Source organism: Dreissena polymorpha, chromosome 1, assembly GCF_020536995.1.
Source record: "Dreissena polymorpha isolate Duluth1 chromosome 1, UMN_Dpol_1.0, whole genome shotgun sequence".
NCBI classification, from domain to species: domain Eukaryota; kingdom Metazoa; phylum Mollusca; class Bivalvia; order Myida; family Dreissenidae; genus Dreissena; species Dreissena polymorpha.
The window spans coordinates 111,131,903-111,150,533 of NC_068355.1; the positions used below are offsets into that span (position 1 = coordinate 111,131,903).

At 37.6% G+C, this 18,631-nt stretch overlaps 2 protein-coding genes across 2 annotated transcripts; both read left to right on the forward strand.

The window, feature by feature from the left end:
- The first annotated feature begins 1,296 nt into the window (after positions 1 to 1,296).
- On the forward strand, positions 1,297 to 13,912 carry LOC127844425 (mucin-2-like). Its single transcript, XM_052374639.1, has 5 exons — positions 1,297 to 1,426; positions 3,987 to 12,656; positions 12,943 to 13,040; positions 13,354 to 13,506; positions 13,767 to 13,912. The coding sequence occupies exons 2-5, from the start codon at positions 5,561 to 5,563 to the stop codon at positions 13,797 to 13,799; spliced, it is 7,380 nt and encodes a 2,459-aa protein (XP_052230599.1). The 5' UTR covers positions 1,297 to 1,426; positions 3,987 to 5,560; the 3' UTR covers positions 13,800 to 13,912.
- On the forward strand, positions 13,801 to 18,377 carry LOC127844434 (uncharacterized). The gene is made up of 4 exons (XM_052374644.1): positions 13,801 to 14,014; positions 14,899 to 16,070; positions 16,308 to 16,440; positions 17,619 to 18,377. Exons 1-4 carry the CDS (start codon positions 13,802 to 13,804, stop codon positions 17,628 to 17,630), a joined length of 1,530 nt encoding a protein of 509 aa, XP_052230604.1. The 5' UTR covers position 13,801; the 3' UTR covers positions 17,631 to 18,377.
- The last annotated feature ends 254 nt before the right edge of the window (positions 18,378 to 18,631 follow it).

The window sequence follows — 18,631 nt, forward strand, 5'->3', positions numbered from 1 at the left end:
TTAGCTTGTTATTATAATGAACACTGAAATGTTGAATGAATATTTCTGGGCCAATTGTGAAGTTTTTAGTCTCTAAAACTGGGTTGAACATTCCATGCTTAGCATTGACCGTTCCAATGTGGCGGTGACATCAGTTAAGTTCGCTTTTTTATGATGCGCGTTTGTGTCTTGTCTACTACATTTATTTGTTTGGCTTTTATCACTTGCACATATTTAAACTCGGGAGCCTTTGATTATTTTTTGCTGAATAACTAGATAAAGGACGGGGGAATGTTATCGATGCAACTAATTTCATTCAGAATTATTCTTTACTAAGAATGATGAAACTAGCGATGGTTTATGCCACTTAGGTTAAAACAATTAAGCAAGTTTAAAAGAATATGAAAATTCTTCGGTATGCTTGAAATATACCTGAGTGCATGGGCCGAGTTGTTTTGGTTGTTTTCCGAATCCAGAAGCGCGTGGTCAGCACTTTAGGTACCTGTTACAAATTTCAAAATAAAAAGAGATTTAAGCAATTAAGTATTGGACTGAAGTAGTGGTGTAAATTTGATATAAGACAACAACTTGAATGATCACGCTCACTTACTCAATTCTAGGCATTCATTTATTTTGTGTACTTTAAGTACAACTTCATCAGCCTCATCCATATGCAAAGTTTAGCGATAAACCTATTAAGAATATTAAACACGAAACTCGATGGTCCTGATATAAAAAAACACCAAATAAGAATGAAAACTAATCGTAAATAATTCAGAAAGAAGTCCCGCACCTGAGCACAACATAGTAAAATAAAGATCTTGTTTAAATTGCGAAAATCTATAGCAAAGTGTTATAATCGAAATAATTTTCGTAAAATCGATAAATATCAGCCCCAAAACAACACATTGGCGCTCTGATGCAGTGAAATTTAACTATTGTTTCTAAATTTCTCGTGGCTAATTTACCTCAAACCATGCAGGAGGAAGTCGTGAAATTAAGCCCAGCATAGTTAAATAGAGTTCTTATTTACATTGCACCAAAATGTATTAAATCGTGTTAGAATCCAAATCATGTTCGCATACTCGTTATTAATAGGTCAATAAACAACTCGTTGTCGCTGTGATGTGCAGATATTTAACCATTCTGGCTGACTTACTCGTGGTTTAGTTTACACGCAACAAAACAAACAATTTTTGTTTATTAATTTCGATGCAATATCTACTTTATACGTGCCTATCATGGTCTTCCGTATTTTCCAACAAACCGTGCGTGCTCGTTTGAGATGCGTTAACAGATTCCTATGCTTCTAACTCCTTAAAATACAGTTTTTCGTTATTTTCATCGTAACTTGATCAAGTTGAGGAATTTCTTTATGACGTGTTCTCTATTTATTAATTCATTAAACAAGCGAGTGCATGCATTGCATTTTAAGGATATTTATGAGGTAAGATAAAATTTATCTGATTTCTTCAAATTTATTTCAATATTGTATTTCGTGTTGTTGTTTTTTACACCAATACATAGACAGGGGGTTTCATGCTTACGTCCATTATGCTTTCAATAATGATATGTTAAAAATATAAACACTGAATATGAATTATTTATATTACGATGTTCGAGTTCAATGCAAATGTCTAACATGCCTTTTACGTGCTAAATTATCATTGGCTACCATACAGTGGATCTGCTTTTTACGCTGATCATTTTAGCAGCTACTTTGTCTTTGACGAACATAAGGAAAACCTGCGATAATAGCCGTTTATACATGGGCATGTCTCATAAAATATTGCTTTCTATACGTTAAATTCTTGATTTTCCGTTCACCACCATACATCAAACATAGTTATTTACCATTGACTTCTATGCATTATAATATTCATTTACCTTGCATTGAATATTAATTCACCGATGACTATCTCGCATAGCATATTAATTTACCGATGACTATCTAGCCTAGCATATTAATTTACCGATGACTATCTCGCCTAGCATATTAATTTACTGATGACTATCTCGCCTAGCATATTATTTTACCGATGACTACCTCGCATAGCATAATAATTTACCGATGACTATCTCGCCTAGCATAATAATTTACTGATGACTATCTCGCCTAGCATATTAATTTACCGATGACTATCTCGCCTAGCATATTAATTTACCGATGACTATCTCGCATAGCATATTAATTTACCGATGACTATCTCGCCTAGCATATTAATTTACCGATGACTATCTCGCATAGCATAATAATTTACTGATGACTATCTCGCATAGCATATTAATTTACCGATGACTATCTCGCATAGCATATTAATTTAGTACTTACTACCAGTTATTAAACACATTCAGTTACCACTAAATACTATGCATAAACATGATTATTTAAAAATAACTATCATGCAACTTACATTTTTAAGTAACACCGTCTATAAAAATTAATGGTACGCATTTTTATTTACGATTGCTAGTACATTTAACGTATTTTTACCGTTGATTTTCATATTTTATGTAACATACATATTTACTAACACATTCATTTCACATGCTCATTTACTTCCCTAACATGGAACATTGAACATACTAATAAATAAGTATCAATCAGTTTCGTTTGATAAATTAACGATTAACAGATTAATGAAGGACTGTTCATCGATTTCATATTTGAATTTTGCGGCAATCGAACTGCTTGTAATTCAGATATCAAACGAATGAAAGCGCCTAAAAAAGCTGCCAATTGACCGAGAAACGATGATATATTGAAAATGATTTCTTAAATAATGCATCAACGTGTTTATCACTGTCTTGCCGCGTGCTCAATTCCACTTTGTCTACATTGAAGACTCTGCTAAATGATTGAATTACTAGTATACTGGGCGCATGTAGATCAAGAATTTAATAGGAGATTTATTACAAGAGCTGTATGCAAAACGCAAACTGATTCGGTTTCATCACGGAAGTACTACAAACAAAGCGGGAATTAGAAATATAGACTTATATTTATCAATGAAGAAGTATACTATCCTGATAATTATCATTATAATCATTAAATACTATATTTTAACATTAAACCCGGAAATGTGAATCGCATCAGACACCGCCAGAAGTTTCAATTACGACTGTAGTTGAAAAAAAGACGTTTTGCGATCAGTATTTGGACCGTGCTCTCTCAAAAGGGTGTTTAATTCATGTGCGTAAAGTGTCGTCTCAGATTAGCCTGTGCAGTCTTATCAGGGACGACACTTCCGCTTTATGATTTTTTTCGTTTAAATAAGTCTCTTCTTAGCGAAAATCCAGTTTAGGCGGAAAGTGTCGTCCCTGATTAGCACAGGCTAAAATGGAACGACATTTTACGTACAAGCATTAAACCCTTTTTTCACAGAGTACGGTCCACAATGGGTATTAACAATACAAGACAAAATGAATAACATATGAAAGCGCATAGAATGTTTGATTCTTGGAATATGTATATATATATGATATGCAATTATTGTCAAGACTGATGAAAGCAATATATTTTTTTCTTTCTTTAGATTAAATGTTCGTGTTAGTAGTTTGTGTCGTTTTTTTTTACAGGATTTTTTTTATGAAGCAATATTTTATGATGTTATAACGTTATCTTTTTAATATTTGCAAAAATCAAATGCATTAAATTGCAGCAGAAATAATCCTAGACACGCTGGTGCAATTAAAGAGCATATAATTCAACTAATGATCATGTCTGTTTTTATGCATAAGTTATTTTTTTGTCTGAAGTTTCCGACCTCGCAAGCATCGTCAGCTAATAATACTCAAATTAAAATTAAATACGTCGTTTGTAAGCCATTAATATTATTAATAAAAGTTATTTTTGTACCCAGGGTTCAGACGTATCATTTCAATATATATCTGGTCTGATTATTCTATCCAGACCCCACCTAAGATTTTAACCAGGTTGAACCAGGTTGGGTTTGACTAGACTCTTGGCATTATCTATTAACATGTTGCTTCTCTTCACGGAATAGGTTATGTCACCGTAACAACACATTCGGAGGCTTTCTGGTGCCAAGCGAGTTCCGACTCAGACGAGTGCAAACGGCATTTTGGGAAAACACAATTGCAGACGGCATTTTGGAAAAAAAGACAACGGGAAATAATGTTGCCATTCCGTTTTCTTAAAATCTTCAGCTGGTGATATTGAGACCAATACACTGTGGTTGCATCTCATGTATTACATATAGACAAATATAAGCGAAAAGCAAAAGCAAACCATCTTCCGTAATGATCAACAGCCGCATTAGCAGCAGTAGTAGCAATAGCGGTAAACAAAAACTTTACAACAGAAACTTTAACATATTTTATTTTCGTTTTCTTCGAAAAAAATCCACATTGTGTTCACAATATGAGTTTCAAACGATCTGGATCAATTAAAATATGGAAGTATTACACCTTTCATGTACTCACAGCAAAAAAAGCCTTAACAAAACGTTGCAATTATAACCGTGCACGAAATACGCACGATCTGGTGACTCGCACACGATAAACAGTCGGTATTCGGCACGTGCATCTCGTGAGAGAAGTGCGGTATTTGCTTAACGGTGATAATGAGAAACAACAGCGCGCTTTGTGAAAAGATAATAAATCGAAAAATTTCTTGAGTAGCGCATTTCAATAGCATTAAACAGGAAGACCTGAGTTAAAACGACACGAATCTCGATATGATTTGAAGTGTTGCTGTTTTTTGCATTTGAAAGTGAATCATTCCCAGCTGACAGAATGCTTCTGTGAAATTTTCTTCAAGATTGAGCGTATCTGGAAATAATGGTGTAATTATGAAGTAAGCATTTCCTTGCGGTGATAACGTATTTAAATAGTTTTTTTAACAAAGTGCCGTTTATTTGCGTATGAAAAGATATGGCCGGTGTATGTTTTGTAGCATTATTGTTCTTCTGGATTTAATTTTATTGGGATATTTTTAAATGTGATTTTATTTACGAAAGCGTATAGGGAATGTGATAGTGTTTTAGTGAGCGATTTGCAAAATTAAATGAAATAGTAATCGCGAACCCAGACGAAATCAAAGTGGTATTGCTGTTGGATATATTTGAGACCTTTGACGTAGTGCGGTTTCCATGTATATAGGACGGTATAGGTTATTGATTTTAATTGGTTTGATATTTTACTTTTCGCAGATGAAATATCTTTTAAAATAAATATTAACGACTCTGGTGAAAAAGTCATATTATTAACGCATTGAAATAAGAAAATAAGTAATTGAACAATGGCGAGCGTGTGCTGTTTAAAAACATCAAGTCTGTCATTTTAAATTACAATGCAAGACCCATAATACTCGTTAATTATTGAACAGTGCACGGCCTTCCATACTACGAAAACTACTATATATATAGTTTAGATTATTAACGTTATTATCCATATATTCAGTTTACGACTTTTCAAGAGCTGTTATCACATGTTGCATGTATGCGTTCCGCATCGAAAACATTATATATGTACTTTACTTGTGATAAAGCTATGTGAATAGTCATATTAAGACGTTAATATTACGTATTTTAATGCTAGTTTTATCAACCTATCAATAATGAAAAGATTACAGAAGAACATAGGCAGTTTCCCATGGAATGGAACATGCAATTTACTGTATTTAACTATTTATTTTATCTGTTGCACATATCTGCTTGATTTACCGAATCCCGTCACCTGCGCTCATATTACGCATATCAAACAGATGGATGCGTTTACATATGTACACCAGGTGTTACATGAGGTGCCAAAAACACGAACCACACGACAGTCTAGACGTTTTCAGTCGGTTTACTGGAGCACAGATGTTCCCGCATTGGTATCGTCACCAACATTTAACCAGACGAGACCTAAAAGGTCGAGAACTCAGCAAACTGAACAGACGAGATCTCAGCATACTGAGCAGACGACATCTATGCATACTGAACAGACGAGAACGGAGCCACTTAATCAGATGAGAAATCAGCATACTGAGCAGACGACACATATGCTTATTGAACATACTAGAACTCAGCATACTAAACAGACGAGAATTCAGCATACAGAAAAGACGAGAACTCAGTCACTTAATCAGACGAGAACTCAGCATACTGAGCAGACAAAACCGATGCTTATTGAACATACGAGAACGGAGCCACTTAATCAGACGAGAAATCAGCATACTGAGCAGACGAGAACGGAGCCACTTAATGAGACGAGAACTCAGCATACTGAGCAGATGACGTCTCAGCTTATTGAACATACGATAACTCAGCATACTGAACAGACGAGAACGGAGCCACTTAATGAGACGATAACTCAGCATACTGAGCAGACGACATCTCAGCTTATTGAACATACGAGAACTCAGAATACTGAACAGACGAAAACGGAGCCACTTAATCAGACGAGAACTCCGCATACTGAGCAGACAACACCTATGCTTATTGAACATACGAGAACGGAGCCACTTAATCAAACAAGAAAGCAGCATACTGAACAGACGACAAATCAGCTTATTGAACAAACGAGAGCTCAGCATACCGAACAGACGAGAACGGAGCCACCTTATCAGATGAGAACTCGTCATACTGAACAGACGAATCCTATGCTTATTGAACACATGAGAACTCAGCATACTGAACAGACGAGAATGGAGCCACTTAATCAGACGAGAAATCGGCATACTGAGCAGACGACATATCAGCTTATTGAACATACGAGAACTCATCATAGTGAGCAGACGAGAACGGAGCCACTTAATCAGACGAGAAATCAGGATACTGAGCAGACGACATCTCAGCTTATTGATCATACGAGAACTCACCATACTGAACAGACGAGAACGGAGCCACCTTATCAGATGAGAACTCAGCATACTAAGCAGACGATACATATGCATACTGAACAGACGAGAACGGAGCAATTTAAACAGATGAGAACTCAGCATACTGAGCAGACGAAATCTCAGCATATTGAACAGACGATAATCCATCCACCTGAGCAGATGAGAAGTGGGTCACCTGATCAGAGGAGAACTCAGCAAACTGAAAAGACACGATCTCATACCAAATCTCGGCAAACCGAGGACAAAAGACCGGAACAGACGAAGCGTGTTCCCACAGGAAGCAAACATTACCGGAATGGAATAAAACAAAAAGACAGAGGCTCTAAACTGAACCGAAAGGAGGTTCGGCGGCGAATGGAAGACATAGAATATCACCCTGTCAAAGCTGATGTAGAACCAAGCGACGAATCTAAGTCATATGAAAATGAGCCCACAGTCAGCGACCTGACAATCAATAATGTAATGGAAATTAATTCGCTGACAATAACGAATATGGCGTCTGAAAAATCAGTGCGAGCAACCACTCCTTCGTCTATTACAATATCGAGAGCCGAAGCGATAAAATCCAATGCTTTGTTCATAACAATATCAAGTACTCAAGAGACAACAAACACTCTTACGCCTACAACAAGACTGAATACTGAAGCGATAGCAACCACTCCCACCTTTAATCATATAATAAGTACTGAAGTGCTGTCAACTACTCTCTTTTCTAAATCACTATCAAGTACTGAAGCGACTAGAGCTACTCCTTCGACTACTACAAAAGAAAGTACAGAAGCGTCTACAACTACTTCTACGACTACAATAAAAGCAAATACAGAAGCGCCTACAACCACTACTACGTCTACAATAACATCAAGTTCTGAGATGACACCTACCACTTTTAAGAATACAATAATATCAAGTACTGTAGTGACACCAACCGCTCCTACGAGTAAAATATTATCAAGTACACAAGCGGCAACAACCACTCATTCGACTGCAATAATATCAAGTACCAAAGCGGCTACATTCACTCCTGCGACACCAATAATATCAATTACCAAAGCGGCTAAAACCACTCCTGAGAATACAATAATATCAAGTTTCAAAGCGTCTACATCCACGCCTGCGAATACACTAATATCAAGTACCAAAGCGTCTAAAACCACTCCTGCGACTACAATAATATCAAGTGCCAAAGCGTCTACAACCACTACTACGTCTACAATAATATCAAGTACCAAAGCGGCTTCAGCCACTCCTGCGACTACAATAATATCAAGTACCAACGAGGCTGCATTCACTCCTTTGACTAAAATAAAATCAAGTACAGAAGCGACTTCATCCAATCCTTCTTCTACAATAATATCAGGAACTGAAGCGACAACAACCACTCCTGCGATTACAATAAAATCAAGTACCAAAGCGGCTACATTCACTCCTACGACAACAAAAATATCAAGTACCCAATTAGCTCACACCAAAAATGTTACTACACTAAGATCAAGTACCAAAGCGTATACAGCCACTCCTGCGAATACAATAATATCAAGTACTAAAGCGGCAACATTCACTCCTGCGACACCAATAATATCAAGTACCAAAGCGGCTACATTCACTCCTACGACTAAAATAAAATCAAGTACTGAAGTGACTACACCCAATCATTCTTTTACAATAATAACAGGAACTAAAGCGACAACAACCACTCCTGCGACTACAATTATATCAAGTACCAAAGTGGCTACGACCACTCCTGCGACTACAATAATATCAAGTACCAAAGCGGCTACATTCACTCCTACGACTACAATATCATTACTTACCAAAGCGGCTAAAACCACTCCTGCGACTACAATAATATTAAGTACCAAAGCGTCTACAACCACGCCGGCGACTTCAATAATATCAAGTACCAAAGCGTCTAAAACCACTCCTACGACTATCATTACATCAAGTACCAAAGCGTCTGCAGCCACTCCTGTGAATACAATAATATCAAGTACCAAAGCGGCTACATTCACTCCTTTGATAAAATCAAGTACTGAAGTGACTTCACCCAATCCTTCTTCTACAATAATATCAGGAACTGAAGCGACAACAACCACTCCTGCGACTACAATAATATCAAGTACCAAAGCGGCTACAATGACTCTTGCGACTAGAATAATATCAAGTACTAAAGCGGACACATTCACTCCTACGACTACAATAAAATCAAGAACCAATGCGACAATAACCACTCCTGCGACAACAATAATATCAAGTACCAAACCGGCTTCATTCACTCCTGCGACACCAATAATATCAAGTACCAAAGCAGCTACATTTATTCCTACGACTACAACAATATCAAGTACTGAAGCGACTACAACACCTCCTGCCACTACAATAATATCAAGTTCCGATGCGGCTACAGGAACTCTTGTGAATACAATAATATCAAGTTCCAAAGTGGCTACAGCAACTCTTGCGACCACAATAATATCAAGCACTAAAGACGCTGCATTCACTCCTGTGCCTACACGAATATCAAGTACAAAAGCGCCTACAGCCACTCCTGCGACTACAATAATATCAAGTACTAAAGCGGCTACAGTAACTCCTCCGACTACAATTATATCAAGAACCAACGTGTCTACAACCACGCCTGCGACTACAATAATATCAAGTACCAAAACGTCTACATTCACTCCTACGACTAAAATAATATTAAGTACAGCAGCGACTACAACCAATCCCCCATCTACAATTATATCAGGAATTGAAGCGAAAGCAACAGTTCCTACGACTACAATATCAAGTATCAAAGCGACTACAATCACTCGTGCGCCTGCAATACTATCAAGTACAGAAGCGTCTATAACATCAGGCACTGACGCGGCAACAAAAACTCATACACCTTCTCCAATATCAAGTACTGAAGCGAATAAAACCACTCCTGCGACTAAGGTAATATCCAGTAATGTAGCGACTTCAACCACTTCTACGGCCACACTACTATCGAGAATTGAAACGACTACAACCACTACTACGATCACAAATGTATCACGTTTTAACGCGACAACTGAAACTTCTACGTCTACAATACCAATTATTGATGCAACAAAAACCACTCCTACGACTTCAGAAATATCAAGTACCCAAGCGGCTATAGCCACTCCTTTGACCTCAATAATATCAAGTATAAAAGCGACGACAGCCAATCCTGAGAAAACAATAATATCAGGAACTGAAGCGACAACAACCACGTTTACGCCTCCTCCAGTATCGAGTACAGAATCAACAACATCCTCTTATACATATTCTACAATATTAAGTAATGAAGCGACTACAATCACTCATAAGACTTCTACAATATCAAGTAATGAAGCTACCAGAACCACTCTTACTACTACAAGAAACGCAAGTACAGAAGCGTCCAAGCTCACTCATACAACTACAATAAAATCAGGTACTGAGGTGACACCTACCTCTTCTACGACCAGTCCTTCAACTACTACAATAGCAAGTACAGAAGCGTCTACAACCACTCCTACGGCTACAATCATATCAAGTACAGAAGCCTCTACAACTTCTCCTACGACAGCAAAAATATTTAGTTCTGAAGCGACTGCAACCACTCCAACGATCACACTAATATCAAGTACTAAATCGACAACTGCAACTCAATCGTCAACAATACCAAGTACTGAAGCGTCGACAACCACTCCTACGTCTCTTATTATACCAGGTATTAAACGGTTACCAGCCATCGATAAGTATACCACTGTATCAAGAAACGAAGCAGAAACAACCAATCCTACGTCCACAATATCAAAAAATGCGATGATAATTTCAGAAGTAATTACAAACGCATCAGTATCTAAATTATCACTTACTGAAGGCAATGCAAGTCAGATGTTGTTAGCGAAAGGTGCAGAGATTGCAACTACTGCATCGTCTGTCCCAAGTACCGAATCCATAAAGACCGTTAAAATGTTTACAACAGCTAGTTCAGAACCAACCACAGTTACATCTTCAATGCCCAGTACAAAATCCCCGACTACACTCCTAAGTACGGAACATATCACCAGAGTTACGAGTACAGAACCTACAAACACAATCATAATAACAGAGGCTTCAACTACAGTCGAAAGTACAGAACCTACCACTACAGTCAAAAGTACAGAACCTTCAAATACAGTCACAAGTACAGAAACTGAAACTATAGTTGTAAGTACAGAGCCTACGACTATCGTCATAACTGAGTCTACTGCTTCTTCCGTAAGTGCACAACTTACAAATACAGCAACAAGTACAGGGCATGAAACAAACGTCGCTAGAACAGAATTAACAACTAAGGCCAAAATGACCAAGCAAACCACACACGTTACAAGTACAGAACCTACATCTACTGTCACAAGTATAGAACCTACAACTTTACTCCCAAGTACAGAATCAACAACTACTGTCACAAAAAGAGAGTCTACAACTACTGTCACAAGTACAGAATCTTCAACTACAGTCACAAGTACAGAACCAACAGTTACTATCACAAGTACAGAACCTACAACTAAAGACGCAAGATCCAAATTAACAACTATAACCACAGGTACAGGGTATACAACTGTAGTAAGTAAAGAACCTACAACTTCTGTCACAGGTACAGAACCTACAACTACGGTCACAAGTACAGAACCTAAAACTTCAGCCGCAAGTGCAGATCTTACAACTAATGTCAGAAGTATAGCACCTACAACTACAAGCGTAACTACAGAAATTTCAACGACAGTCAAAAGTATAGAACCTACAACTACAATCACAAGTATAGAATCTACAACTCCTGCCACAAGTACAGAACCTTCAACTACTATGGCAAGTAAAGAACAAACAACTACAGTTACAAGTATAGAACCTAAAACTACTATCACAAGTACAGAACCTATAACTACAGTCGAAAATACAGAACCTACAACTACAGTCAATAGCACAGAACCTACCATTGCAATAACAAGTACAGAATGTACAACTACAGTAACAAGTACAGAACATACAACTACTGCCAAAAGCAGCACAGAACCTACAAATACAGACACCAGTACAGAACCTACAACTGCAGTCGCAAGTAAAGAATTAACAACTACAGTCACAATTACAGAATCTATAGCTACAGTCAGAAGTACAGAACCTACAACTACAGTCAGAAGTACAGAACCTACAACTTCAGTCGCAATAACAACACCTAAAACCACAGTAAAAATTACAGAACCTATAAATACACTCACAAGTACAGAACCTTCAACTACAGTGACAAGTAAAGAGACTACGATTACAGTTCTGAGGACAGAACTTTCAACTACAATCACAAGCACAGGATCTACAACTGCATTCGCAAAAACAGAACCTACAAATGCAGTAAAACGCAATGAACATTTAATTACCGTAGCTAGCATAGAACCTTCAACTACAGTTACGAGTATAGCGTTTTCAGCTGTTTTCATAATGACAGAAGCTACTAATCAAATCAACAGTACAGAACCTTCAACTGCAGATAAAAGTATGGAACCTGCAACTGCAGTGACAAGTACAGAACCTCAGACTAAAGGCATAAGAACAGAACCTGCACATATAATCACAACGACTTCACCGACAACAACTTGGTCTACCAAGCCAAGAAAGCATGGAAGTAAACAGACATCGTCAACTTACGACTTTGAGGATTTAACAAGCCTTGTTTCCCACACAGCAAGCGACGGCGCAGTTACCCCTACGCCAGAGTCCGCTTTGTTGACGATTCGAATCCGCGTGAAGATTTCCGTTAACGTCCTTGCCGAGCGGTTCATAACGTCAGTCACTGCTGGTAAGTTTTAAATATACTTATATTCTTCAATTGTAATAAATCTTTGCCACAGTTGCCACAGATTGGCCATAAATTCCTAATTGATCTCTGTTTTGTGTAAGCATGAGTTGAAACTATTGCAGAAAGAACGCCATTGACAAATACTTAACACAAATACGTACATAAACGGTTCCTCATATTCTCTCAATGTGCTCGGTACTAATACTTGCGTACTCCGTAGTGATAGTGCATAGCTTTTTGAAGGGGTTAATCCGCATAACAAATGCTTATGTCTTGTTATATTCAGGACTTTCTAGAAGCTATATAGAAGGGTTACTAAGGCAGCGTCACGCTGGTTACCATGGCAATCACGGAAAGAACCAGAAGGGCGCGGCTGTCGTAGAGGTGGTTGTTTATTTCTAATTCTAAAAATGATTAAAGTATAGCTTGCTAAGTTATCATTTAAAAAAGAGTCAAATTCCGACAAAATATGACAACGATAACCATAAAATGTTGAATGTTTACGTACAAAAGGTGTCTTATTTAAAAGTATTGTTTGTCGCAAATTTCTCGCGATGGCAACAAGGAATCTAAAATTGACAGGTATGTTCAAATAACCGAAATTATAAAATTTATTTACGTCATGATGTGAAAAATTAGGCTACATAACTAAATTTAAACACAATAACAAGGACATAATATCGTTTGCTTCTTCCAGATAACGAGTGTCAGACGACATCCGGTTGCCTCGGAAACGGTCACCGTGGAGTTCATAGTCATGATGGACGGTCACGTGGTGTCGTCTGCGGACGCGGTTGCCGTATTTTCACATCTTATGGAAGCTGAGCTAGGAGATTCATTGCATTATAAGGTTGGTGATTGTGAGTATGTTAGTAACGAAGTTGTGTTTACCTAATTTTAGTGAGGCATCTATTCAAATGTTATACGCACATTTTATCGTTCGGTGTTGCGTGTGACGTTCCATTCAAAGAATAGAAATCCCACATATCCTTATAGTGAAAACATGTATATCAGATTATCACCTTATAAATCGGTCCTTTTACGGTCCATTACATTTCAATAACTGGTCGTTTGATTTTAATTCTCTTACGTAAATTGTTGTCGTTAAAGCCTCTGAGTCCGGTACAAGCGTATTTACAATGACCATGACTACAAAACCCACTACGACGACAACAACAACAACACGGAGCATTGTTCATCAACCACCGGAAACGGTGTTCCAGATCACATACGTAGCGATCCCTACCGCAGTTGCCCTGGTTACGCTCATCCTCGTTGTAGTTCTGTACTGTCACGTGCGAAAGGTGGGAGCGATGTCAGCGACGTCGTATTGGCGGCGGTTTTCCAGCCTGTCGTCTGTACGTATAAATTTCATTTGATGGTTATTTAATGCGCTGATTTTCGTTCAATGCCTTACACATACAATCAATCCGTTGGCTCGCCCGAATGGCAATTAAGGAAAAGTGTAGTTTAATTCCTTATTTACATTTCCACGTGCAACTACGTATCGAATACGATCCCGAGCTTCTAGATGCATATATTCCGAATTGTCCTTAAGAAATGCATCACAATAGTTTGACATTATATCAACAAAAAAGAGTAGCAACTCCTCCTATCTTGAGCTACATAGAGTGCATCGATTGCGTACACTTTAGTATCATCTTGGCTTCTTAAACAAGATGAACAACTCGTTTAGTCTTGAAATATACACATAGTACATCGATTGTATACGCTTCAGTAAAATCTCAGTTATTTAGATAAATTCTATTTAAAAACAGGAGGAACAACTCCTAATGCCTTGAACTACATGGCGTACATTTCAATACGGTATTTACTTCTAAAACAATTTCTACTCTTTACGAAAATTGCACAGCATTCATACCCAGTGGCATTCATTCAGAGTCTTTCAATTACTGAAGTTCAACTAGTTGTTCTATTATATTATATTGCCAAAAAAATACACATATGTTGTGTGCAAACGTCTCCAGACTCTCGGACAGTTTCAAATCTTCACTAGTCACCAACAGATTGCAACAAAAAAAAATTACACATGTGTATTCATGTAAGCAGAATGCAAAATCACCGTCTTCTCTATGTAGTGTACAAACAGAAAGTAAGCCAACCAGTGTCTACAATATCCGTACCCTGCATTAAAACATATCTAAATAAGCATGCCGGGTCTCCAGGTACAGAAAATTTATTTAATAATATATTGAAAAAAAAGATCTTGATATGTTTCCAGAGAAAGCCAACCCTCGCGGACATCGACATGACCGTTGATGTTGAAAAGGGTCAGCTAGTGTCGGTGAACGATACCAAGAAGTTGTCCCTCAACTTAAGCAGCCAAATTGGTCGAATGTCATTTGAAGAGAAGGACAACGAGGATAAGGCCAATTTCAACAAACATGTTGATGCAAAGAAACAGTGTAAGGAATATCCGTTAGAAGAGAAATCAGAGCATTGGGGTCAGCGGGCTCTGCACGCGAGTGCACTCAACAGCAGACGATCGCTAGATATACCGGAAGTCGTCGCGGATACTCTGGACCGACTGGGTGATTTGGAGTTCGAAAACCTAATGCGCGAACTGGAAGATTCCGGTATCAGCTCGGGGTATGGCCGTATGCCTTATACGTCGACTCCCCAAACCGCATCGCTCAGTAGCAACTACGAAGTAAACACAGCGCGGGACTCAGTTCAGAAGGCTAGTGGCGATATTCCTAGAAGGTCATTCAAACTGTCGGTAAATTCGAAGCAAAATCACGAGCAGGACCAAAGCAGACTGTTCGAACAGTACGAGCACGTGGTGCATGAGTTTGAAACCGGAAGTGCTGACGCGCTCAGGGTAAACCGCGTTCAGAACTCGGATACTGGGGCGGGGCATTCTGTTGCAAACGATAAACTGTTTCGGTCGTTACCTGGATCGATTGATCAGGTTGCAAACAGCGATGTGAAAGACCATGAAAGCAAGGTATTCAAAAACTTGCACAGCTCTCTGACGCTCACCAAACCGCCGCCTTCCGTGAATAATTTCATGGAGGGAGACATGGACGACGAAGTATTCGTGTCAGACAATAACATCCAGACGGCTTATTCAAACGTTTCACTTATGGATGAACACGCTAAGGAACATTTACGATTGTCATTGGCCAAATCGAAAAATATAAACAATGGACATACAGTTTGTGATGGTTACAAAGATCGATGTAATCCACAAACAAACAATTCCCCTAAACATTATTCATTGCATTTTGCAGATGCTCGAAACAATAAAAGCAACACAGATTTTTCTCCAAATAGACCCACGTCTGCTCGTGGCGCCATTACGACGAGTCGTTCCACAGTTACCGGATATCCGATTCCGGTGATGAGTTCCGTTTTCTCCGCGCATGAAGTTGGCTTAACCTATGCGCAATGGTAGGTGATTAAAACAACAACAACTAATAATGCGTTGTTAAATCCGTTGATATATCGGTTTGTGGCATATCGAATTAAAAATACAGTATAATTATTATGTGTATTTTTTTTCTACGTGACAATTCGCACATTTTAACGGTGAATTCGTTATGAAATAAAATAACACCGTTGATTCATTTCGGACAAGAACACTTGTCCAAATATATCGTCATAACTATCTTTCGTTCTGACCAACAGCAAGAAAAGCGTCGGTGATGGCAGCCAGTTCGCGGGGGACGAGTTCGAGGCTATCAACTTCTCTGAAGAGGAGGCGTACAGACGACAACTGGAGTTTATACACGGGTCAGCAGACGTGGATATTCTTGATCAGGTAAGACTAAGACAAGAATGGTTTACAGATGTCACAAAGATTTTAAACACGTGTCATCAGACGTGTACATACGAGATCAGGTAAGCCAAGGACAATGAAGGCGTACAGACGACAGCTAAAGTACATACGTAGGTCAGCAGGCGTTGACATTGTGGATCAAGTGAGACTAACACAATAAATGTCGAAAATACCACAGTAAGACTTCATACACGGGTTAGAAAACGTAGATATTCTAAAGCAAATGAGATGAACACAATAATGACGTACAGACGACATTTTAAATTCATACACGATTCAGCAGACGCGGACTTGTGGATCGGTTAAACTGACATAATAATTGACATTCAGCCAACAACTGGAGTTCATACGCGATTGGCAGACGTGTTTAGATTAAGTGATACAGATAATTTAAATGTCGTACAACCGACAGCTCGAGTTTGGCTGTCCTGTTACCGCAGTTGTTTGTACACGCGCTACTCACCGGGTTCAATATTCGCTCTTCCGCATGTGAGCTAGGACAGGTGGGTGTTTTAACTGGGTACTCCGGCCTTCCACGAGACCACATCAAAATTGAATACCTTACAGTTAATAAAGTAATTGCATGTAGCTGATTGTTGCACCTTTTATTGAACATTTCGGCTTTACCTTTGTAAGTTTAGCAAGTAAATTAGGTAGAAATGCTTGGATGTTCGTATACGATTGCCAGACGTGGAAGCTAAATGGATTAGTTGAGACTAACAGATAGAAAATGCTTACATATCAAACAAAGGTCAGCTTACTTTGACAAACTGGATTAATACCCACAAGCACAGCAATACAATATCAATAGCATGATATGTTTGAATAATTTACCGTTGGCATTGTCAATGTATACAATCTTAAGTAAGCTGTTGAGAAAAACACTCATAAGCTATTTGTTCTGCAGTCAAACACTTGCTATTGAGATTGAAATTTTTTATGGTGCTTGAATACAAACACGACACTTATAAATACAGCTAAAAATGTCAAGTATGCCCTGTTGAAAAAAGAATTTATACGCAAGTGGTTTCAAATCATTAATAGAATAAGTAAACTAAAAACAAATTACTAACGGTTTATGTTTAAGGGTATAATGTCATTTAGAATAATACGATCTTTACCTCCGAGTTTATATTTCAGGTATATTTTTTTGTCTTCAGGAATTCGTTTGACATCATCTCAAGTCGGCTCCTAGAAGCAGTACTGCACCATCATAATCACTAAAATCAGCAGCAGCAGAAGCAGCATCGTCTTGTGCCCTCGTTGTTTATGAACAAAATATTCCTAGCTTATATGCGTGGATAAACAATTAGCATATGTGTGATTTGAACATAGTGATATGTCGATCATAAAATATGTATTGATATATTCAAAGTTTTTGTAAACAATTTAAACACAGCCAAACCTAGTATGGAGAGTAACGTGCTCCGTCTTTTTAGTTGTTTATTCCTTATGTGAATAAGGAACAATTCCTTATTCCTTATTTAAGTTTATATATGTTTGATATTTGTTTAGTAAAATATTTAATAAAATTCTTAATTAAATCAAAGCAATATAACATAAATATATTAACTTTATGTATTAAGACACATATTCATGTTTTATCTTCGCACGTGCATACAATTCCTTTAACCGAACAGACATTGTGTACTTAAAATACTAATTTTCTTATTCAGCAATTCTTAAACTCTACAATTATTAAATATTTATGTTAATTAAAATGTCCTATCTAGTTCATTAACATATTTGATTTTACATATACTCAAGTTCTTATTTTGGGGCTTAATAAGAACAACGGAATGCATTGTTTGGATTAACTAAATACGTGTATAATTATTTTCTTAAACACTGAATATCAACTATGTTAAGCTTAAATAAGCAACTGTTCCTTATTCAAATTAAAAACTAGGAAATTGGAACCAACTTAATCTCATTTTTACATGTAAGTATTATCAACACTTTATTTCAATTTGGCTAGATACACATATACAGTACGTAGTGGGCATTGGTTTAAGCAATCGCCAAGCTATGCACAAATTAGTATAACCATTAGAATTGTTTCAAAACATGTTTCTAGTGTTCAATGGAAAATGTTTAATTTGAAAGTGTACTTTCAAAATGACTTTCTGCCATTGAAGTTTCAAAATGTGTGTCGTCCAAGGCCATTCTATAC